The following is a 23,211-nucleotide window of genomic DNA, read 5'->3' on the forward strand; positions in this document are numbered from 1 at the left end:
TCAAGCACAAGTTTTCTACCCTGAGCTCACTTGTACAAGACAAGACATTAAAAAACTAATCTTGCAGGACATTTTTTGGAGGAATCTTCTGAATCTTTCAATATATTAAATGGAATTTGCTTATAAAGTATATCCGAGCATTCTACCGAATGCCTATGCTATTTGTCGGTCAAAAATCAGGCTTTCCAGTGTCTTTATGTTCCATGTTGTTTCTTGCAGCCCTAACGGATTGGATCAAGAAGAGAATGGATCATCTACCAGTGCACCACCTTCCAGAAGCCGTTCAACTGTCACTAGGAGGCAAAAGTTTGAGCTGGCAGCTCGGACACTGTTGGCACGTGCAGGTGATTCAAACATTCTTACACAAAACAATTCACAAACATACCTGCGGCTTGAAATAACTAAATAGTAGAATTTCTGTGTGTGCCTGAGGTTAGGACCATTCTAATATTCAATTAGGGTGTATTGCGAAATGATATGAAGAATGCAGGATAGTAGTGTAATCAATCACTCACTAATCTAGAACAAGTGCACAGTACACAGAAGTACAGTTGGATAGCTTGCATTGTTGACACATTTGAAAGCTAAGACAAAGTGAATTGTTATACATTTCTATTGATGGATGAATTATTTTTGTACACATGACTCCACACATCAAAGGCCTCTGGAAAGGATTACTAAGCTATAACACAAATATGTGTTCTATATGGAAACTGATAACATGCAACTGTACATGTCTAGCAATTTTCAATTCATTGTATATTTTTTTTTAAAAGGTGTTTAATTATTTGATAAAGCGCCTTTCATTTTAAAATTGCAGCAGGACTGTACCGTTCAGTTCAGGCACATCGAAACCAAAGCCGGCGAGAGGGGACATCAATGCCACAAGACCCAGGTGCCCTCTATGACTTTAACCTTGATGAAGAATTGGAGATTGACCTGGACGATGAAGCAATGGAAGCCATGTTTGGTCAGGACTTTGCGAGTGATAGTGATATATTGGGAATGTGGATTCCAGAGGTACTAGACTGGCCAACATGGGTGTGTGGCTGCAGCTTGTGCTGCTTTTGCTTACTTACCTTAAGCTTAAACTCTAAAACGGCTTTCACTGTGGAGGATTTTTTGCCCTTGTTGATCATATTGGTAACATGAGTGAAATATCATTTTAAGATCCAAAGCGCAACATCAGTTGCAAAGCATTTAATTGTATAGGTTGTTTACTTTACATTGGGAGATACATTATCGAATCCCTCGGAGCCGTAAACATTGCCGGAGGTGCAGTCAAAATCCTGTTTAGGCATATTTCTGCGGCAGTTCCGGTGAAGTTACAGCAGGAGCAGTTCCAAGGAAATTCTGGGCCATAGAATTTCACAGCACAGGAGGAGGCTATTTGGCCCCCTGCTGCCTCTCAAAGAGCAATCCACTTAGTCCGTATCCCTTTCCCCAGACCCTTCAACATTTTTCTTTTTCACTTATTAACAAAGAAAGGTTACATTTTTAAACCAAAAGGACTGGGACTTGACAGGTCTGCTTGTTGGTGCTAAAACCTGTGCTCCTAAGCTGCTTGTTTCTGTTTATATATTAACTCTTTGCATGTTTCTCTCTAATTGAATGTTTTAGAATTAAAAGCAAACTGGGAGGATCGTTGGTCAATTTGTGTTACTGTGCAAAAGAAGTGAAGCTGATTCAGTCACCTGATTAGATTATTTAGTTGTAGTAGAAGGTCCTATTGAGCCAAGGCTTTCTGACTTGCAAAATGCCACCTGTGAAATTGTTTAACGCTTCTGCAGTAACATTATTGCACATTGCATAAAAGCAGCAGAGACTATGCTCAGAGTGTATCTCATATGGAGACCTGATCCCTATGCTGAATACTTCAGTTGCGCCTCCCCCCACCCCCCTTGTTCTTTAATATTTAGCACAATCTCTGAGAGTAGAGCTTCAAAAAGATGATATCAAATACTTTTGGTTAAAAAAATGCTGTTGTCTTCAAGAGGTCTTGAACCATCATCTTTCATTTAAAAGTGAGGCCATTTTTCTTCAATATAGCGTCCTGCATACACCATAGGTGTAGAGCCTTGCTTCATTGGTTCTGGGGAAGCCACATACTGAAGAAAGAAAAAACTTGCATTTCTATAGCGCCTTTCATGACCTCTGGGCATCCCAAAGCGCTTTACAGCCAATGAAGTACTTTTGAAGTGTAGTCACTGTTATAATGTGGGAAACGCCACAGCCGATTTACGATAATGAGACATATAACCAGATAACCTGTTGGGTTGATGGTTGATCTCACTACATCACATGTTCTCTAGTTGACCATAAAACAAGCCATCACTGGTGTCTGATTGAGACCTTAGTGGTGGATGCATTAATTTGTGGAATACAGGAAACTTTGTGCTATCCGGCACCGACGGGACCGAGCTGTTGCCGTCCCATCAAAACTGCCGGACAAACCAGCGCTAATGTTGAAACATACGGAGATTTTGAGCTCCGTATCTGGCAACAAACCCTGTTGCTTAGCAACAGCTTCAGCGAGACCTTGCAGAGCCTGACTGGTGGAAAAAAAAAAAACCAACGAAAAGAAAAAAAACCTAACAAAACGGCTCCTGATTTTTGCCGGTGGCTCAAGCATTCCGGATAGTTAACCTCCGGATAAATCAAAGTTTCCTGTACTGAGTCTCTTTGAACCTGTGGTCTTGTTCCTTAAATGGAGGCTTAGCATTGTTGTTACTGGCTTTAGTTTTGGCTTACAGAGTTGGTGAACTGCAACCTTAGTGTAAATCAGCCATATTTGATGGCATCCTCCTTGGGATTCAAGCAGGGTCCTATTAAAGTTGCTTCCCAATTTCATTTAGACTAATAAATTATTGTCCTATTGCTTTATCTATCACAGCAGCTGCCAGAAGTGCATCACCCTTTTCACTGTGTGGATGCTTATAGAACTCTAGTTACTGTGTCTCAAACAAAGCCATTTTGGGAATCTTGCTTTATTTGTTTCCAATCGTACAAAAACAGTGATGGCAATACATTGACCAAGGAGTGGATAGATAGTTGGATGGTTGAGTGCATTCTGTACTGCTGTCATCTTGCAGGGATGATGCACAGGTGGAGGTCAGAGGTTAAGGTTATTCTACCTGTTCCACAGATGTTTCTTAGCCACCTCTTATTGAGGTTGCAGTTTGATAGTGCTTGCAAGGCTGCACTTTGAGTAAACTTCACCAAGTTACTAAGTCATGATACCTTCAATTTGCTACACGTGATAATATATTTAGCAGTTCTACCCTGGCACTGGGTACTATGGGGGAGAAATTGAGTATCGCCCCGTTTGGGGCGCCAGCCTCGCCAGGGCGCTAAAAGTAGCACCCCGGAAGCATTTGCGGCCGCCCGCGGGAAATTGAGTGGTAGCGCCCCAAAGGGAAGCGCGGTGCTACTGGAGGCGCCCCGCACCCCTCTTGGGGCGCTGCGACTGAATATCGTGGTGCAACGTGCTGCAGCGCCACACGCTGCGGCACGTCGCACTGCGGTATTGCAGGCCTTCCTCCCCTTCTTAAAGGGGAGGGGCCTTGTGCAGCGTGAGCTGGGCCCCCGAGGATCGTGAGTGCAGGCAAAAGAGCCCGGCACCGAGGAGAAGTGCCGGGCCCTTGGAGCACAGCCGGCACTCCGCGGGGGGGGGGGGGGGGTTCAGGAGGCCGGGGACTGGAGCGTAGGCAGGTGCTGGCAGGCGGCCAACAACAAAAATGGCCGCCCCGCGCCTCCTTTAATTTGCGCCTCCCCGGCCGCAGGTAGGACCCCCTGAACCGGTCGGACATAGCGTCTGCCGGTAAATCAGGGGGCGCTTCCAAATATCGCGGCCGGGGCGCTGCGCACACCGATGACTTCATCGGTAGCGGCGCAGCGCTAACGGCTAGCGCCACCACTAGCGTCCCGCAGAATTTAGCGGGAGGCGTGGGCAGTGCTGCGCCCGGGCGCCAGTTGGCTTGCCACCCACTTAGCGCCCTCTTAAGGTGCTAACGGGTGGCGCAGCCAACTGAATTTCTTCCCCTATGACTATTCAAGGCCTTATTCCTGAATTATAGTCCTACAGGGTGCAGGAAGCTTAAATATAGATAGATAGATTACCTACTTTAATAAGGCCTTCATTCATTAAATTATTTGCATCCTCCACACTCCACTATCCCCTCTGACCTGCAGCAGTGTAGGGTTTGTGGGTTTAGAAGTTGGATTGCCAGTTCAGTTTAGCTTCAGCTGAAAACCTAGCTCTTTATTTGATGGGCGAGGAGACCACATGCAGCGCCATCATAACATTTAATCGAGCTAAGTTTCACTCTTCTGGCATGTGGAGTATGCATATCATTCAAAGAATGAAGACCCCACAAGGCAGATAATCAATATTCACAATGATACTAACATTTTGCTTTTGATTTGTCAGCCATGGCTCATTAGGTAGCACTCTCGCCTCTGAGTCAGAAGGTTGTTCTTTCAAATCCCACTCCAGGGACTTGAGCATAAAAATCTAGGCTGACACTGCAGTGCAGTATTGAGGGAGTGCTGCACTGTCGGAGGTGCAGTCTTCGGATGAGAGGTTAAACCGAGGCCCCGTCTGCCCCCTCGGGTGGATGTAAAAGATCCCATGGCACTATTTTGAAGAAGAGCAGGAGCGTTACCCTGGTGTCCTGGCTAATATTTATCCCTCAATCAACATAACAAACACAGATTATCTATCCATTATCACATTGCTGTTTGTGGGAGCTTGCTGTGCGCAAATTGGCTGCGGTGTTTTCTACATTACAACAGTGACTACACGTCAAAAGTACTTCATTGGCTGTAGAGCGCTTGGGAAGTCCTGAGATGAAAAGCACTGTATAAATGCAATTCTCTTTTTTTTCTCTCTCTTTCTCTCTCTCTCTCTCTCTCTCTCCCTCTCGCGCGCGCTCCCTCTTCCCCTCTCTTTCTCTCTCCCCCTCTCTCTTTCGCTCTCTCCCTCTTTCGCTCTCTCCCCCTCTCTCACTCTCTCCCCCTCTCTCTTTCGCTCTCGAAATTGCTTTTAGTCCTATTTTTTTGTATAGATTTTCTCTCATAACTGATCCCTTTATCTGTCTGCAGCATGTTTGTGAGTCTGATGAAAGAGACGAAGTGGTCATCTGTGAACTCTGTGATGCAAATGTTGCTCAATTTAATCATCACATGAAGAGAAACCATCCAGGCTGTGGGCGCAGTGCCAACCGGCAGGGCTACCGCAGCAATGGCTCCTATGTTGACGGATGGTTCGGTGGCGAGTGCGGGAGTGGAAATCCATATTACCTCTTGTGTAGCAGCTGCAGGGACAAGTACCTGGCCATGAAGAGCAAGACAAAGGTCCCAGTTTCAGAAAGGTGAGATAAGACATATAGAAATGTTTTCAAATAATTGAGGACATCACACAGCTTGCCTCCTAAAAGTTTGAGGGATGATGTTTTGGAAATGAGTGTATGAATTCTGATAAATACTGAAAAGGTTTGCTCCCATACATTATGTGCATCAGTATTGCTAAATAACGGGAGCGTGTGTATGTTGTATGTAGAAATCTTATTATAAAACATTTAAATTTTTTGAAAATCCCCAAATCTCAACAAAATATTAGCACTTTTATGAATAGGCACCAATATTTAAAAATAATTGATCTCAAAACAGTGGATTAATATATTCAAGGGCTTCAGATAATGTAATAATTACAAGAACAAAGTTTACAGTTTATAATTCATCCCTGGCTTATTTTGATAGCATTACATTGAAATCCCTCCCCCTCCCCCCAGTGTATGTATTAGGGTTCCTGTATTCAGTTTTGGTGTTTTTGTGTGCTAGCAGTGACTGCCAGTGGCAGTCCATGGTGTCCGTGCATGATCTTGCTCACACTGAACAATTCTGTAAGTTTATCAAGAAGGTTGCAGTTGAATACTAAACATATAGTCCAAGAAACTTTCATATTTTCAAAACATAAAGGGCTAGAAATTCGGTGCATTTGCGGCTCTCGTTGGCATCCCCGGGGAGCGCTGACGGGGCGCGGATGCCTTTTCGCCCAGGTGCGGCGCTGCTAACGACTCCCGCTAAATTTAGAGTTTAGCGGCAGCGGTAACCGGTAGTGCTCCGCTGCGCAGCCGATGATGACGTCATCACCGTGCGCAGCGCCCAGTTTTCGCTCCGCATGCAAAATTGGCCCACGCCCCCTGAATCTGCGCTGGGTGACTGATTCAGGGGGCAGGAACGGAGCAGCAGGAAGCTCGCGGGGCGTTAACTAAAGGGGAAGTAGCAGGTGGGGAAAAAAATAATTGGCCGACTTGTTGCAGCCCGTTGTGTCTTTGAACGCGGGCTCCTGGCAGCCTAGCATTCCTCTTGCGTGCCGGGCAGCTGGCACAGCACCCCGGTGGTCCAGATAGGACCCCGCAGAGTTGTGGGCTTAGGCCCTCCCCTTTATTTGGGGGGGGGGGGGGGAAGAGCCCTTCCATGCGGCAGCGCTACGTGGCCCAGTGCATAGCACTGCAGAGCGCACCATCTCGATATTCAGGGTTAGCGCTCCAAGAAGAAAGTGGATTGCTTGAATTAGCACTCCACCTCCCTCTTGGGGTGCTAAAACTGAAGCGATTGCCGGCGCTGTTTTTCGCACCCAGGTGACGTTAGCGACCCAAAATAGTCGCTAAGTAATTTTTCCCCCCAAAGGGTTTTACAGATTAGAATTATTTTTGGATTAAATATCAGTACTCTATGTACTTTTGACTTTAGCTGCATTTAAAAATAAAGTTCTGAATAGCACTTGATCTGTGGCAAGTGGTGTGTAGCAGTGCAAATCCAGAGAGAGATCTGGAGGTCGAAGTTAGACCTCATTGTGCATGTCATCACTGTGGGCCAATTTCAGAGACCAATGCTCTGCATCCAAAGGATGCTTAAAAGACGTCTAACCTGATACTGGGGTTGGCCATTTTATTAGTTGCCCTAGTGGCCACCTAAAATGGGCGTTGGGGGCATTGCATGTGTTAGTGAGGGCCTAATGCCTATTTTAGGATCCCTCTGCCAAATTGGACTGCCATGTCTGGAGTAGCCTCCTCCACTCTGCTTTTCCAGGCATGGATGCGGCCTAGCAAGCCAACAGAAAGGCACATTGGTGTGGAGCCAGGAAGAGTAGGAGTGTGTACCCCAGCTCCAAAGAACTCCCAAGGGCCGCTGCCGACAAGCGATCGGCCCCCAATCCGGTTCTGCTCACCCCCCCGCCCCACCGGGACGTATCTGAGGGCCGTGTTGGCGAGGGAAGCGGCCTGAAATTGATCAGTGGCAATGGACGAGCTGCCTCTGAAGGCGTGATGGGCGCCATCAGCTCACCCAAATGAAACTTCAAAAACAAACACGTAAGGTGGGGATTGAAGATCTCATTACCCTATTTGAAGCAGAGCAGGAGTTTTCCAACATTTCTCCTTTAGCCAAATATCACCTCAAAGAAATAATGCCAAGACAGACTGGCTGGTTATTTATCCCATTGCTGCTTGTGGGAACTTGCTGTCAGTTGATGGCTGCTGAGCTTGCCTGCATAATAGTAACAACTCTTGAGGAAAAAGTGATTCATCATGTGAAACACCATGCGTTGTTTCAACGTGATCTAACTGCGAGGAAATATTAGAGTTAGCCTAGCACAACCCTCATCATCAGTCCTGGAATTGCATCCCATACCCTGCTGGAGTACATCTCTGCCCACAACCAACATAGTTAAAATAACTATGGCGCGCTCTGAGCATGCTATTTATGACTTGTCTTTCTATTATTGGGAAACTTGAGTATGGGTTTGTTTTACAGATACAAAGGCCAGGCACCAGATCTGATAGGCAAGCAGGAGAGCATATATGAAGGTACATGCTTAACTACTGACTATTTAAGTAACATGACCGTTTAAATTGATTAGATACTTGACCAAATACATTTTAGTAGCATACAGTACAGCAGTTATGTCATTAAGTTTAATCTTAATATTATTTTGAGGATGAAGTTTTTCTGTCTATCTTCCTGATCTTTCCAGTCATTTACGTATGAGTGTGAGCTGCTACCACTCTGAACTGGCACTAGTGATGCACGGGAGTGGCACTGGCACTAGTGATGCACGCGAGTGGCACTGGACCCACTTCCCAACATAGGAACAGGAGGAGGCCATTCAGACCCTCGAGCCTATACCGCCATTCAATGAGATCATGCTTGATCTGTATCCTAACTCTATCCACCCGCCTTGGCTCCCTATCGCTTAAAAACCTTGGCTAGCAAAAATCTAGCAATCTCAGATTTTAAATTATTAATTGAGCTAGCATCTACTGCTTTTTTCTGGGAGAGAATTCCACGCTTCTACCGCCCTTTGCATGAAGAAGTGTTTCCTAACTTCTCTCCTGAATGGCCTGGCTCTGATTTTAATGTTATGTCCCCTAGTCCTCAACTTCCCCCACCAGCAAAAAAAAAAAAAGTTTCTCTCTCATATTTCCCCGAGAGAAAAGAGGAAACATTTTACTTCCAGACATCACCTTCCCAAGTAACGCGATTTAAGATCGGGAACTTGGTCGTATAGGAGGAATCAAATCAATTAAGTAGACTTCAAATGTACTGTTGTGTCCTTATTAATGTTCTTTTATCCTCTTGTGTTACTCGTGCAGAAGACTGGGACATGTTAGATGTTGATGAGGATGAGAAGCTGACGGGAGAGGAGGAGTTTGAACTGTTAGCTGGACCTCTTGGGCTGAGTGAACGTCGAATTGTCCCTGAGCCAGTACAGTTTCCTGACACGGATCCACTGGGAGCATCTGTTGCCATGGTAACGGCAACCAACAGCATGGAAGAAACCCTCATGCAAATAGGTTGGTCCAACAAAAGTGTATAATGCAATAAAAATTGAAATCATTCAGATCAAATTATTAAATGCTGAAAACGGAACATTACCCAGGCAGTTTTCACAGGAAGAATCAGTGGAATTGAAAATGTCCGAAGCATCGATAATAAAAAAAAAAAAATTAGGATTCAATTTCTGTAGACTGTTGGCACTGAGAATTACAAAAATAACACTTGCATTGACTTATAAAATTAATTTGTAATTAGATTAACAATATAATTCGCAATCAATAATAGAAAAAAATTAGAATTAATTATCTTCCCTTGATTTATAATTTTGCTCCAAATACAAAATGGACTTTCCTCACTCCTGGATTACTGTATAACGGATGAAATCTGACCCTTTCCAGTGGTTTACAGGGAAAGGTTGTGTTGCTCTATTATTACTGTTGCCTCACGTACTTACCTTTCAAAGCTCTCTGTTAACGCTACTTTTGGGCATTTCATTTAAATGAACTTCCAGTTTCCCTCTGTCTTTTGTCCCCGTGTTTCCTCTGAATGTTTTCTCAATTTACTGCTTTTGCTTGTACAATGCATTTACTCGTTTACCGTTGCTTTTCTGTCCTTTTTGTTCATTTTTTTTTTTGGTGGGCTTGAGCGTTCAGAAAGAGAGAATGTGACACCATGTGGAGCAAAAGAGAAAATGTGACCTGTGGAGGCGAGGCAGCAAGGGAGGGTGATCTTTGTGGAAGAGTAGCTCATTTCTGGGTAGTAATACTTTATAAAAGCTAATGCAGAATAAAGAAAAGAACTTGCATTTATGTAGAGTCTTTCATGGCCTCCATGTCCTGAGGTACTTCACAGCCAACAAAGTATAGCTACTTCAGTATTGGAAGGAAACACGGCAACCAATTTGCACACATCAAGTTCCCACAAACCACAGAGATAAATGACCAGATATAGGGCTGGATCTTGCTGGAAAAATAATAGTGTGTTAACGACACACGTCGTTATTAATGTGTAAATCGGCCAACAAATTCAGGGGATTAAGAGATACGGCGTGAGTTGCGAATTTCTAGAACTTGCCCCTCGATTTGCGCCGCTCCGCTCTTTGCTTCGTACAAATGACATCTCTCCCTTAGCCTCCCCATTATTTTTAAGAACTTGCTGGATTTGCACATTAATCGCCCATTAAACTTGCCCCAGAAAGTTAAGTCTGGTAATTAACAGCGTAAGCACCTTAAACAAAAATTGGGAATTGTTAATACAATTCCAATCAACCCTTCCGGTCCAGGAATTGAACAATTAAAACTGTAGAGTGTAATTCTAGAGTTGGTAAATTGTACTTGGAGATTTAAAAAATGACATTTTAAAAGAATTGCTTTTTCTTTCTGTCGCTTTTTTCTCTCTCAATGCAATATGTCCCTCTCTTTCTGTACCTGATTTGACTCTAATTCACCCTCCTTCTTTGTTTCTTTCTCAATACTTAAATCGAATTGGTTAAGGAGATGCAGTGTTGGTCCCAGATGCCCCGTTGCCCTTGCCATGCCATTAGCAGCTTGCACTTCCAGCAAGTTATGGCGCAATTTGAGCTGAAGGGTGCAGGGAAAAGTGCAGGACTGGGCAATACCGCGAGATCCAGCCCAATATATTTTAGTGATGTTGATTGAGGAACAAATAATGGTCAGGACACCAGGGAGAACGAGTGTTGTGGAATCTTTTATGTTCAGATGGCACCTCCAGCAGTTCAGAACGCCATTAGTACTCTGGTATCAGCGTAGACTATGTGCTCAAGTCTCTGGAGTGGGGTTTGAACCCACAAACTTCTGACTCACAGCTGGGAACCTGGGCAGAAAGCTAAGGCACTGTCGCTTACTGAAGCTTCCTGCGTTATTTGAAATAATCGTAAAAGCGCAACTTGTAGTTTTATAATTCTGTTGTATTTGTAAACAAGTATTGCTTGTTTTCGTCATTTTAACCTGCTCATCTTTAGCCCATGGAAACGGACCCCTGCAGTTAAAATTGCCAGCCACAAGGTATGAAAGCTGAAAATGTGTAGAATGATAAAAGCAGTCAGTCAACTGCTAGACTCGGGGTGGGAAACTATATTTGAGGTACTGAGACGACACCTACTGGAGCAGAGAAAATTCAGTCGAGGTTTCAAAATTATGCAGGGTTTGGATAGTCTTGCATTTTTCACTCTCTTTCCTCGGTGACAGAGGGTCATCTGTTTAAAATAGCCACCGAGAATGAGGAGAGAGGTTACAGAAATGTCTTTGTGCAAACAATTGTTGGAGCATGGAATGTTTTGCCACATGGAGCCGAGGAAGATACAGGGCTTTTGGGAGAAAGCAGGGTCGTGGGATTAGTTTTGGATTATTTTAGCAAAGAGCCGGCACCGACACGGTGGGCTGAAGTGGCTTCCTTCTGTGCTATAAACTTCTATGGTTCTAACTCTTTTCCTCTTTCAGCATATAGTTTCTTGTCGTCGCTTGCCCCATATTGTCTTGGGTTTTCTAATGTTTCTTCTCCACCCCCCTCCCACCCCCATGTTGTCATATGTCTTCCCCTGTTTCTGCTCCTTTTTTCACAAAGTAACATTAAAACTTGAATGTTCTGTGTCAAAGGTTGCCTTGGATCTGTAGATAAATGCTCATCTGGTCGAGTGACACTTGGCGAACAGGCAGCTGCCCTGCTCAATCCACATGACCGAGTCATGGCCTTGAGGAGAGTGACCGCTGCAGCACAGGTCCTTCTAGCAAGGACCATGGTGATGAGAGCGCTTTCACTGCTTTCTGTCAGGTAAGAAGACTTCTATTCCTTTTTTTAGTGCCAGAGTAGCTATAAACCTGAGAATGGTCTGGGGAAAAAATAGATTGGGACTATTTAAGGGATGTAAAACTCCTGTGTGTAAATTGTCGTTTTAAGCAATTTGTCATTTTCTTTCTGCTTTGCAATGAAGTTTTAGAAAAACTCTCCGTTTAACTTCAGAGATTTTTTTCCTGTCTAGTTTTGATATTGGCTGCTTGAAATCCTGCTCAGCGTGCAGAATGGAATTCCGCATAGTCAACAGTCAATGAGTGCATCCAGCATCTTCTACTAACCTACAGTTTCACAGCTTGTGATATCCAAGTGTTTTCAGAGGCTCCAGAGACTTAGTATTGTGGCTATTTTCTTACCATAGACATTTTGACTCTTGTGAGACGCAAATTATCCATAACTCCATGACTCCAATGTGAAAGGGTTAGGGGACATCCTGTGTTCATCTCTACTCCGCATCTTGCCCTACTATGTAGAGAAGACTGTTAATTAGGAGGAGGTAATGAATATCATACTCTTGTACCCACTCCATCCGCCAATGTAATTTCCTGTATTTGGTGAAATATTGCAGTTAGAAGACTCCTTAAGAGGTTTCCACCAGTTAGACAAACCTATTCACTCACCAGGGAAGTCTCAGTAATCTTATACATACATAAGGCAAACAGACTGGCTGAATCCGGCACACAATGAAATAGGCCCACCAGAACAAACTACAGGAAATTTTGTGCTATCCGGAGGTGAGCTATCCGGCAATCTGGAGCCACCGGCAAAAATCAGCAGCTGTTTTTAATTTTTTTTTTTTGCTTTGTTTGAACAGTCAAGCTGTGCAAGGTCTGTAGCTATAGCAACAGCTTCAGCTACAGAGCTTTAGGGCCACACCCGAGTGTTTAGAAGCTGTTGCTAAGCAACAGTGTTTGTTGTCAAATACGGAGATAAGAATCTCCGTATCTCTCAACATTAACTCTGGAGAGTACGGCAATTTTGAGGCGTACGGCAGCAGCTCGGTCCTGTGGGTGCCGGATAGCACAAAGTTTCCTGTAACTGACTTTTTTTCCCCCTCAAAAAAAAAAAAAAAAGTACATACAAAAAGTACATTATGAACCAGTTGTGTATTTAATTCAGTGGCACTTATGGGAAAGTTAATTCAGACATTTAGTTTTTTGATATGACTTTGCACTGGGCGCATGAGTGCTAAGGGGTTGCGGCAGCTTGTTCATTCTTGGTTTCTGAGTTACTTTTTAGTCTCAACTCTTATATAATCTCTTTCCATTAGCACATATTCACAACCAGCCTACAGGAAACTTTGGTTTATCTGGAGGTTAACTGTCCGGAATGCTCGAGCCACCGGCAAAAATCAGGAGCCGTTTCGTTAGGTTTTTTTTCTTTTCGTTTCTTTTTTTTCTCAACAGTCAAGCTCTGCAAGGTCTCGCTGAAGCTGTTGCTAAGCTACAGAGACGCTTGCAAGGTGCGGCCGACTGTTTAGAAGCTGTTGCTAAGCAACAGGGTTTGTTGCCAGATACGGAGCTCAAAATCTCCGTATGTTTCAACATTGGCACTGGTTTGTCCGGCAGTTTTGAGGGAACGGCAACAGCTTGGCCCCGTCGGTGCCGGATAGCACACAGTTTCCTGTATTAGAAATGTTCCACAAGTGAAATGTACAGTGCTAGCTGTGAAGTAGGATACAACGTGGTGTCCTCTAGGCTTCCACACGCTAGGCAGTCTGTGTGCTGTATACAGGGCAAACTTTGTCTACCTTTGTAATATAGTGCAAGGAACTGCTTTGCCTCTTGACTGGAAATGTGCTGCCAGTGCTAGGGTTGGTGCCCATTATATGGGAATGATCGCTGTAGGCAAAACTTTCTATGTGCCTGGTTAAATCTATACGAAATGCAATGAGTTAAGCTTGTACCTTGCTGGTAAGGAGCTTCTTGAGAATGAAGCATCTTTAAATACCAAGAAAGCCAGTAAGTCATGGAAGACAATTCCTACTGTGAAACCACAAGACTATTTGGTATAGACCTAGTCAAGAGTTTTTTTGTGATATCACTCCCTCCATACTCAACAGGATTGGAGAACCAGTGGCCATGCAAAAGGGAACTGGCTTTAACCCAGCCAATAACTCTTAGTCTTGTGAACCTAATACCAGAATGGAGGGCTCTCTGTCAGATTCATCAGTTCATGAGACCGGATTGCCAGTTAACAGGATCAACAGCCTAGCTACAAGGAACTGTTTTATCTCTTTCAAAACTGTGGGCCAATAACATGATGGCAGCTACCCAAAGCACCATAGCACTCTCTGCATCCCAATGTGCAAGATTTATGGTCTCAGAAATTAGGGGCCCTTCCTGCAGTGTGACTGGGGCGCGCCTAAGCAGTGCTCCTGATGTCAACATTGCATTGTCGGCTACTGCATATATTTCTCAACGCAAAGGTTTTTCCTCCCAAGTTATGCAAGGTCTCTGGTGGGGTCAAGAAGTTCAACAATTCCCTGCCAATTGCCCCCATAGAGTTTCTGATGTCCCGTCAAGTCAGCAGCAGCATCTGTCCAGTATTCTATTGTGGTCCAGTGTCACCAGCCATTCCCGTCGGCAGGCGGCGAGTCCCCTACATTCCGAGGTGTACCTTCACCAGTTCATTATCTGGGTAAACAATAGTGAGAACCCTTACCACTGTGCACTAGTTTACTCAGCTCTTTGGTCCACATCTCTGGTCATCCCTGTTATGAACTATGAATTTGGTTCAAAATATTTGAAGTGTCAGAAAGGACATTGTATTCTTCTGAAATGTTGACACAGGTCACGCCACTTAAAAAACAGCTGCTTAAGAGAAAGTGTGAGCAATATATTTCCTTACCCTCTTCCCAATTTCATTTATCTGAAAATGCTTTATCATCAACATCTCCATCTGAAGATGTGCTGCACCATTGGAAGGCGCTCCAGGCAGGGTTCCATGTGATATATACAATGGATTATGCATTGGGTGGGATTGTTCTGGCACTGTTTTAATTCTGCTGGGCAGTAGCAGATGGTAGAACTCCATTATCAAATCATGTGATTTGAACTATATTGATATTGAGTTTCACTTTGATGTTCATTACAAGGGAATTGCACATCCTGTGCCTAACCTTGCTCTGTTGCAACGTAAGCTACCATCTTCCATATTTACAGTGTATCCGAATCATTTTTAAAATGACTTGAACATTCTTTAATGAATCACATTCATGTAACCGAAACCTCCGAACGTGTTTAATAACCTGTGTAAAAGATGGTGATATAATTTGCATTATTTGTCAGTAGCAAATATCCTTTATGAATTGCCTTACCAATCAGAGTTAGCCATGTGTTTACTGTTTTGCTTTTTACAACTTACTTAGAAGCAAATATATCAATAACCATTTTACTTTCTGTATTAAGACTTGTCACTTAATCACCATGGGAATATTATTTCTCTCAGAAATTTGGGTTAACAATAATATCTTTTAAAAGATTCTGTGAAGGGTATGGATAAATCTCTTTGATCTCAAGAAATGTTACTGGCTTCTCACTGGTGTGTTCTTCCCTTTGTCCCTTCCAGTGGCTCTAGTTGCAGTCTGGCGGCAGGTCTGGAGTCCTTGGGATTGACTGATATTAAGACCCTGGTTCGGTTGATGTGTCTGGCTGCAGCAGGTAGAGCGGGTCTCTCCCCGAGTCCAGGTGCCACCAGCACTTCGGATCGTCCTTGTGGAGTTCATAGCAAAGTCTACAAGCCAATTTCCTGCCTGGCCTACCTGAGCACCGCAGTGGGCTGTTTAGCTTCTAATAGTCCAAGTGCTGCAAAACTACTTGTTCAGCTGTGTACACAGGTAACATCTGCAAACTGCATCATTATTGTTGGGTTAGCCTGATGAAAGAGACTTGCATTTGTATAGCACGCTTCCCACCTCAGGACATGCAAGGTGTTCAAGAAGGAGTTAGATATATTTCTTAAGGCTATGGGTGGAAGGCAGGGACAGGGTACAGGAAACTTTCAATTTACTGGCACCTAAATAACTGGAAATCTCGGTTAACCGGCAAAATTCAGGAGTAGGTTCATACTTCATCACTTGCCTTCCTCGATCTGTTGCTGTGCAAGGGTGTGGCTGCAGCTGTTGCTAAACTGCAGAGACGCTTGGAACTTGTGGCCATTGTTCTGAACCTGTTGCTAAGCAACAGGGTTTGTTGCTTTATATGGAGCTCTCAGCTCTCCTATCTTTTACTGTAGCGCTCGGTGATCCAGAATTTTTGGTGAACCGGCACCACGTCGATGCCGGATTTTAAAAAAAGTTTCCTGTACTGAGTTTGGGTGATCAGCCATGATCTCATTGAATGGCGGAGCAGGCTCGAGGGGCCGAATGGCCTACTCCTATCTTCTATGTTTCTATGTGTTTTTTCCATAACTCTTTCTAACTTTTATCTTCCTTTTCTAAGGAGATGTCTCCTGGCCTCCATTCAGCACTTGTCCACAGCAGGGTAGCGGAGATCAGCCACTCTGTGTGGGGACTTAAGGGGCGAACTTTAACACCCAAAAATTGGGTGTGTTGGGGTCGGGTCAGATGATAAATTTTAAATCTGAAACCCGACCCCAGCCCGCCTCTGGGTTTAACGGATGCGGGACAAGGGGGCAGGTTGACAATTTAAATATCTTAATGAGGCTGGCAGCCCCTGATTTAACCTTTGGGAAACCTGGCAGCTGCAGAGGGGCGAGGACAGCTTCAGGGAGAAGCTAAGTTAAAACTCCACAGCACGCGGGGAAACCCGGACTCCGCACCCCCCTCCCCTGTGTGTGTGTGTGTTCTGAATTCATGCTTAAAATTGGAAGAGGTACATTTTTGTAAGTAGCAGGCAGAAAGCAACCTTTAACTTTTTTTTCCAGTGGTTAAAGTAATGTTGGCTTAATGCATCATTTTAAGCTGATACCAAGGATCAAAAGTGCAAAGTTCTACCAATAAAACTGCTCTTGACTGTGATGTCTTGGGTTTTAAAAGATTCTGTGAGGGGTATGGATTTAAACTTGAAAAAAGTTATTTTTATTTTTTTTAGATATTTTCTCAGCAGTGAAATTGTATTAATGTGCGTAGTATTAACACAGGGCACTGCTTTTCATAGCGCCTGCAGTAGGGAGATGGATAAGAAGGTTGTCCAGTATTCAGGGACAAAAACTGCCATCTTTCCTTGTCTTCTCAGAATTTGATCTCGGCAGCAACGGGTATGAATCTCACTATCATCGATGATCCCATTCAGAGAAAATTTCTACCCAGTTTCCTTCGAGGTATTGCTGAGGAAAATAAACTTGTGACCTCTCCGAACTTTGTTGTAACTCAAGCACTGGTGGCATTGCTTGCTGACAAGGGTGCCAAACTGAGACCAACCTATGACAAGGCAGAGATGGAAAAAAGAGGTATGTGCTGTCTCTCAGGTTGTCCTGGGAATGTGAATGTAGTGTGTACTGCACTAATTATAACCAGCTCTGATTGAACGGCGGTGTTTTAACCCTCGAAGCCAAGTAAAATGATTGACCGAGTTAAAATGCTTGCATGGTGTTTGCGTCCATAATAAGTTTGCCAACACCAGGTTTTTTTTGGCATGCAGTTTATCTACAAATTGAGACAATGACCAGTGAGTCAAAACTTCTGATTTACTTATTTTTACTGGATATTTTACTTTCTGTTGCTAATTTGAAGATTTAAAAATAAGCATCACCTTAATTTTAAAATAATCCTTTTTTTATTAAAGCATTTTGAATAATCAGTTGTATGACGCACTGTAGCAAGATGAGTGCAATACCATCGCTTTGTTGTTGTTGTTTTCTTGACCATCATTCACTGTGGCATTGTCTCACTGTTTTGTTTAAGCAGGTTTTATTGCCCATTTGTATGCCCATCCTTCCTATGATCCTTCTGCTGTAGGCCCTCTGGAACTGGCTAATGCCTTAGCAGCTTGCTGCCTCTCCTCGAGGCTGTCTTCCCAGCACAGACAGTGGGCTGCTCAGCAGCTCGTTCGGACTCTTGCAGCACACGATCGTGATAACCAGAGCAAACCACAGACTTACGCTGACATGTCTGGGGACCTACGCAAGTGTTCATTCATCAAGCTTGAAGCGCATCAGAACAGGGTAAGAAATGTGCTTTCGCACCTGAAAATGTCAACTGAGAGGCTATCTTTTTTTTCTTTGGTTACAAAATATTTCAACTTGGTAGCTCGTGATAAAGCACAGGAAACTTTGGTTTATCCGGAGGTTATGTGTCCGGAATACTCGATCTAACGGCAAAAATCAGGAGCCGTTTTCTATAAGTTTTTTTAGTTCTCGTTGCTTTTTTTTCCCCCCCAGTCAAGCAGTGCAAGGTCTGTAGCTATAGCAACAGCTTCAGCTAGAGACGCTTGCAGCTGCCGCTGACTGTTTTGAAGCTGTTGCTAAGCAACAGGGTTTGTTGATTCACACGGAGCTTTTCAGTTCCGTATGTTTCAACATTAACGCTGGTATGTCCGGCACTTTTGATGGTACGGCACCAGCTCGGTCCCGTCAGTGCCGGATATCAGAGAGTTTCCTGTAGTTAGAAGTAAAGTTCTCCGAACTGGCATTGCTTGACCGTTTGTACTTCGGGTGGATTTATTCAGCTCTTGACTTGAGCATCAGTTGCTTGGAAGTGAGCTGTTGTGACTTGGTTTGGGGAAGGGCAGGAAAGATTCTGGCATTTATCATGGCCAACTTGAACTGCAGTCAGTTGTGGGGTGGACAGTGGATGCTTTGTCCATGTGATAAAGGTGATGCTGGCTTGCCCTACTTCTGGTTTCTGTCTGAGCATTGGATGAAGTCTATTGTTACTTCAGAATAAGCCAAAAACAGAGGACATGGGGGCAGAAATGGAAACTTCTGTTAGAAAAGATAGCAGAAAAATTGTGATAAATGTGATGAATAATCTACCAAGCAAGTGGAAACATTGGAATTGTATAATTCGATGCTATGATGGGAGAGTTAGAAAGAAAGAATTGCATTTATATAGCGCCTTTCACGACTTTAGGAAATCCCAAACCACTTTACAGCCAATGAATTACTTTATTTTAATGTAGTCATTGTTGTCATGTAGTTAATGTAATAGGATGAACTTTAATGAATCCTGACTTTCCTTCTGATCTTGCTCCTCCTTACTGTGTTTCTATATCTCGAGCTGCTATACTGTGCTGGAACCAATGGAGAATTTCTGATCCTTTTCTTTCCCTGCCTATCATCAAACTCTTACAGGGCTGCACTGTAAGGCACCCTTGATCTGTTGAGACAAATAAAGCATGTTAAATGGGTGAACTCATGCTGGGTGGGAATGGGACAGGAAGATTAGTCAGTCCTTGCCTCATTGCCCTGATTTCAATAAATTTTGGATGTCTAAGGCATCACCAGCAGAAAACCAGGAATCTTGGTTGATCCCTCTGCTGATTTCGAAGTAGCTGCCTTTACAAATTGCAGGAGTATCTCTGGATTAGCAGCAGTTTACCTATATGGCATGTTACCACGATCACTAGGCCTATCTCAAAGTCTGTTGTGAGATACTGAAGACATTCTTTATTTAAAGAGTTAATCCCTTTCACCTCTACTAACAGACCTTCCTTTGCACCCAGACCGCCCCCTCAATCTGTTGCCTTTGGGGAGCTTGCGTGTCTTGGAATGGACTGAGAGTTTATTAAAATTGTAAATATAAAACCTGCTGTACTGAATATAGAATTGAATGCTAATGAAAAGGTTATATGAAACTCAATGCTAACATGCAGTGTCAGCTTTGATAGGGCTGTGTTACAAATCACAAAGTTATAAGTACATTAAGTCCAAGTGGCCTAATTGCTTTGGTGTAAACATATTTCCAGGGTAGTTAATTTTTCATTTTCTTTAAAGGTGATCACATGTGAATGGTGCAATAAAAAAGGTCTCCTAGCAACAAGTGGCAATGATGGGACTGTTAGAGTGTGGAGTGTCACTAAAAATCATTACACCTTGCAGCAAACATGTGTCTTCAACAAATCGTGAGCAGTATTTTATTTTTAATTATTGTGTGGCTTATTTGCAGTTAACGCAAACAATGTATTGAGTTTCCACAGGTAATGGTGAAAATTGCATTTTTTTTTTAAATAGAGAAATTATTTCAGAAGACCTGGGCAGTCTGGGTTCTCCTTGTGACCCCAATTTGTCTCTTATTTGTTGGAGCGTTAGTGGCAAATACATTGCAGCAGCACTAGAAAAGGTGGTGAACATCTGGCAAGTCACTGGTATGACTCCTAATATTTTTATACTTCATAAAATCGAATTCATAAAATTACTCATTTTGATTCATGATGCAAGATACTAGCTAATGTAAAAGTAAAACCGAGCAGCGCCTCACAATGTTTGTTGGCCATTTTCTTTGACCCAGTATTCTTAACTGTTGTTTATATATAAATGTTGTATGCGAGTAATGCAGGTAACCTCTGCAAACAGCATGCTGTCCCAATGGTTGATTTAAGATCAAACAGCTTTGCAAGCAAGGTAAACTCATTTGACCAGAGGACACTGCATATAGGGGTCAATTTTTCCAAGTTCCCATTCCTGCCAGGAAATTTGGGCATGTGCTACCCACTATTATCTGTCCATTTGAAAGGAATGGTTGAGAATCATGGCAGCCTGCTCACAAATTTCCTATATGTGCTCTTTGGCAGAAACACAAACACAGAAAATTATCCTCATTGTGTAATTTGTTTTGCCTTTTGTAGGAGGCAAGGGGCTTTTGGACATACAGCCACACTGGGTTTCCGCTCTTGCCTGGCCTGAAGAAGGTCCAATAGCAAGCTGGGCTGGTGACACTTTAGAAGTTCTGCTTGTAGGACGAATGGATGGATCTCTGGGACTCATTGAGGTAGTGGATTCCTCTACCATGCACCGAATTGAACTGGAGCACTGCTACAGAAAAGATGGTAAGCATGCTTTCTGGAATTTTGCCTTCATTTATCAATTCTGTTCCATTTTGTAATTCTTCTCCATACTAGGATGTTGGTCCTCCTCTAGAAAGTTGCATATGTAGCCTCACTCTGGACATATCCTCAGTTCTGTCATCATTGGGCAGTGCCATGAAATTGATTTCTATTGCATCTCCGTTATTTAAAGTTTCTTGAAAGTTAATGGACCAGGAAAACATTCAAACTTGGGAAAAAAATATTTGTTCAACTCCAGTATGCTTGTCAACCCACTTAGGCCTTCAACAGTTCCAGTTTAGTCAATTAGTCCTTGGCTCCTGGTACGTTAGCTCTGGATTTTAACATTTGAGTTAAATATCCTAGATCATACTCTGACTCAATACCAGTTTACATCGTCCCCCAAATTTTGTATGATAACACTCCTGTGAAGCTCCTTAGGTCATTTTTACTACGTTAAGGTGCTTTACAAAGGCAAGTTTTTGTTGTTGTTGAATATTGAATGATAAAGTTGTGAGTACAGGTAGACTACCCTTTATCCGGACTTCCGAAAACCGAAACCCTCTAAAAACCGAAGGTTTTTTCGTTCAGCGTAAGTCGTGCGTACGACTTACGCTGAACGAAAAAACCTTCGGTTTTTAGAGGGTTCCGGTTTCGGAAGTTCGGATAAAGGGTAAGTCGTGCGCACGACCCCCCGCCGGCCCCGACAACCGCCGACCCCCCCCCGCGGACCCCGCCAGCCCCGACAACCGCCGACCCCCCCCCCCTTGCCGGCCCCGACAACCGCCAGCCCCGACAACCGCCGACCCCCCCCCCCCCCCCCCCCCCCCGCGGACCCCGCCGGCCCCGACAACCGCCAGCAGGACTTGGTGTTCTGATTTTGAATTTTGCGGATTATGCAACCCCACTAATCTCAGATCCTTTGCAGAAATGTATTTACTCACTGAGTCACCTGGGTTACTCCAATCACTTTTCATCTCTAACACTGTGATGAGGACAAGAATTTGCAAGATCAGCGTACAGTTTTGAATGCACCACGGCCTCTCGGACAGTCAATTTCTCACATCAGGCATGACGTGCACTCCAAAGCTCAAGACTAATAGGATCCACCTTCCACAAAGATTTTACATTTAAACCAGATCTCCAGGACCACGGGCAAGTCATATACTCAGTGTCAGAATGCTAGATTAAAAGGAAACCAACCGCCGGCCCCGACCCCCGCCGACCCCGACTGACTTACGCTGAGCGTCAGCGTAAGTCGTGCGCACGACCCCCCCCCCCCCCCTGCCGACCCACCTTCTGAAATCCGAAATTCTCCTTTATCCGAAACTCGGCTGGTCCCGAGGTTTTCGGATAAAGGATAGTCTACCTGTACTGCATACTTGACCAGAAGGATCAGTACAGCTGTTCTTACCTGGTCGAAGGCTAGCCCAACAAACGGGATGGACAAAATAAGTCTAACGTGCGATCCCCACAGAATTATTATCCTAGCACTAGGTGTGAAGAAATGGGAGGGGGAACCTCCTCGAGGATGAGGAATCACTCGTGGACATGACCATACAAAGATGCAATGTCCACGAAGAAGTTGTCCAGAGAGGCTCAAATGCTCACCTTGAGTATCAGTCACAAGGCTTTCAAACCTCAGAAGCCTGTTCTAGAGGGGCCCCGTGCCCAAATCCTGCTTCCTTCACCAATAGTGCTCTTAGTGCCTCAGGTTTTCCTTGGACGCGCAAGGTGTGGTCCAATCTGATGTACTGGGCAGCCTGATGAACTTGTGATAATAAACAGTAGAGTCCCTTGAGACTAATTTGGGACTTTAGTCTCTCCTCCGTAGACTTGGTTATGTACAGGCAAGACGTAGGTAAGTGACCGTAGCAACGGTTCCATTGATTGGGTAATCCAAGATACTCTGATACTTCAATTAGAAAAGGTTTTCTGGCAGCCCTTCAGATTAGTATGGCCACCTCGCATGTGGCAGGTTCACTACATAACATGTGCTTGTGAAATGTTGTCACCCTGTAATGGAGGAAACCATGTAGGGTGTTTAAGTGCAGCTTCATGTGTTTGAAGCAGTCTCTGAATATTCCTGGTTGATCGTAACCATGTTCCAGGATTTAAACTCAAGCTGGCAGAGATTGATTTTGAAGGGAAGTGGCTCTCTGTTCATTAGATAAGGAACCCATTCACCAAACAGAAGAATCAACAAACCATGAATGGCCAAGGATTTATTTTGGAAGGTTCATGTGCATTTATTTTGATTCTGCATACATTTATACCTGTAATAGCATTTGACTTTTCTTTGAGTTTGTATTAAATATAATTCTTCAATTAGTATCTATCACACACCACAGAAGTACAACGTAGTTAGATTGGGTCTGAGGAACCCACGTACTTAGTATGCACGTAAAGATAATGTCAGGAATTTGTAGATGGGCAAAGCCACTGATATTCTCCTGCATCCTATAAAGTCCAGGAGATGCACCCTAGTGACTTCCTTTTCCCCAGCTAAAAATGTTGTACCTTTCACTCCTCACATTGCACCTCTCACCATTGAATTGGGAAACGGTTTTGGCCTCTTCACACACGCATATATTCGACAGTCCATATGGTCTCC

The 23,211-nt window shown here is 43.9% G+C and overlaps 1 protein-coding gene across 4 annotated transcripts in view; it reads left to right on the forward strand.

Moving 5' to 3' along the window:
• The window catches only part of herc1 (HECT and RLD domain containing E3 ubiquitin protein ligase family member 1), a 251,209-nt gene that overhangs the window by 177,002 nt on the left and 50,996 nt on the right, over positions 1–23,211 (forward strand). For 2 of the 4 annotated variants that reach the window (XM_085972042.1, XM_085972043.1), the window contains exons 43-54: positions 220–344; positions 821–1,041; positions 5,104–5,372; positions 7,819–7,871; positions 8,658–8,858; positions 11,457–11,631; positions 15,223–15,490; positions 16,851–17,064; positions 17,522–17,778; positions 19,549–19,676; positions 19,786–19,919; positions 20,400–20,600. In XM_085972042.1, the coding sequence (XP_085828168.1) occupies positions 220–344; positions 821–1,041; positions 5,104–5,372; positions 7,819–7,871; positions 8,658–8,858; positions 11,457–11,631; positions 15,223–15,490; positions 16,851–17,064; positions 17,522–17,778; positions 19,549–19,676; positions 19,786–19,919; positions 20,400–20,600 (2,246 nt within the window). The remainder of the gene's footprint in view (positions 1–219; positions 345–820; positions 1,042–5,103; positions 5,373–7,818; positions 7,872–8,657; positions 8,859–11,456; positions 11,632–15,222; positions 15,491–16,850; positions 17,065–17,521; positions 17,779–19,548; positions 19,677–19,785; positions 19,920–20,399; positions 20,601–23,211) is intronic. The other 2 variants (XM_085972044.1, XM_085972045.1) reach the window with 1 other exon arrangement.

Source organism: Somniosus microcephalus, chromosome 32, assembly GCF_052327205.1.
Source record: "Somniosus microcephalus isolate GS21.2 chromosome 32, FLI_Smic_1.0, whole genome shotgun sequence".
Taxonomy (NCBI): Eukaryota; Metazoa; Chordata; class Chondrichthyes; order Squaliformes; family Somniosidae; genus Somniosus; species Somniosus microcephalus.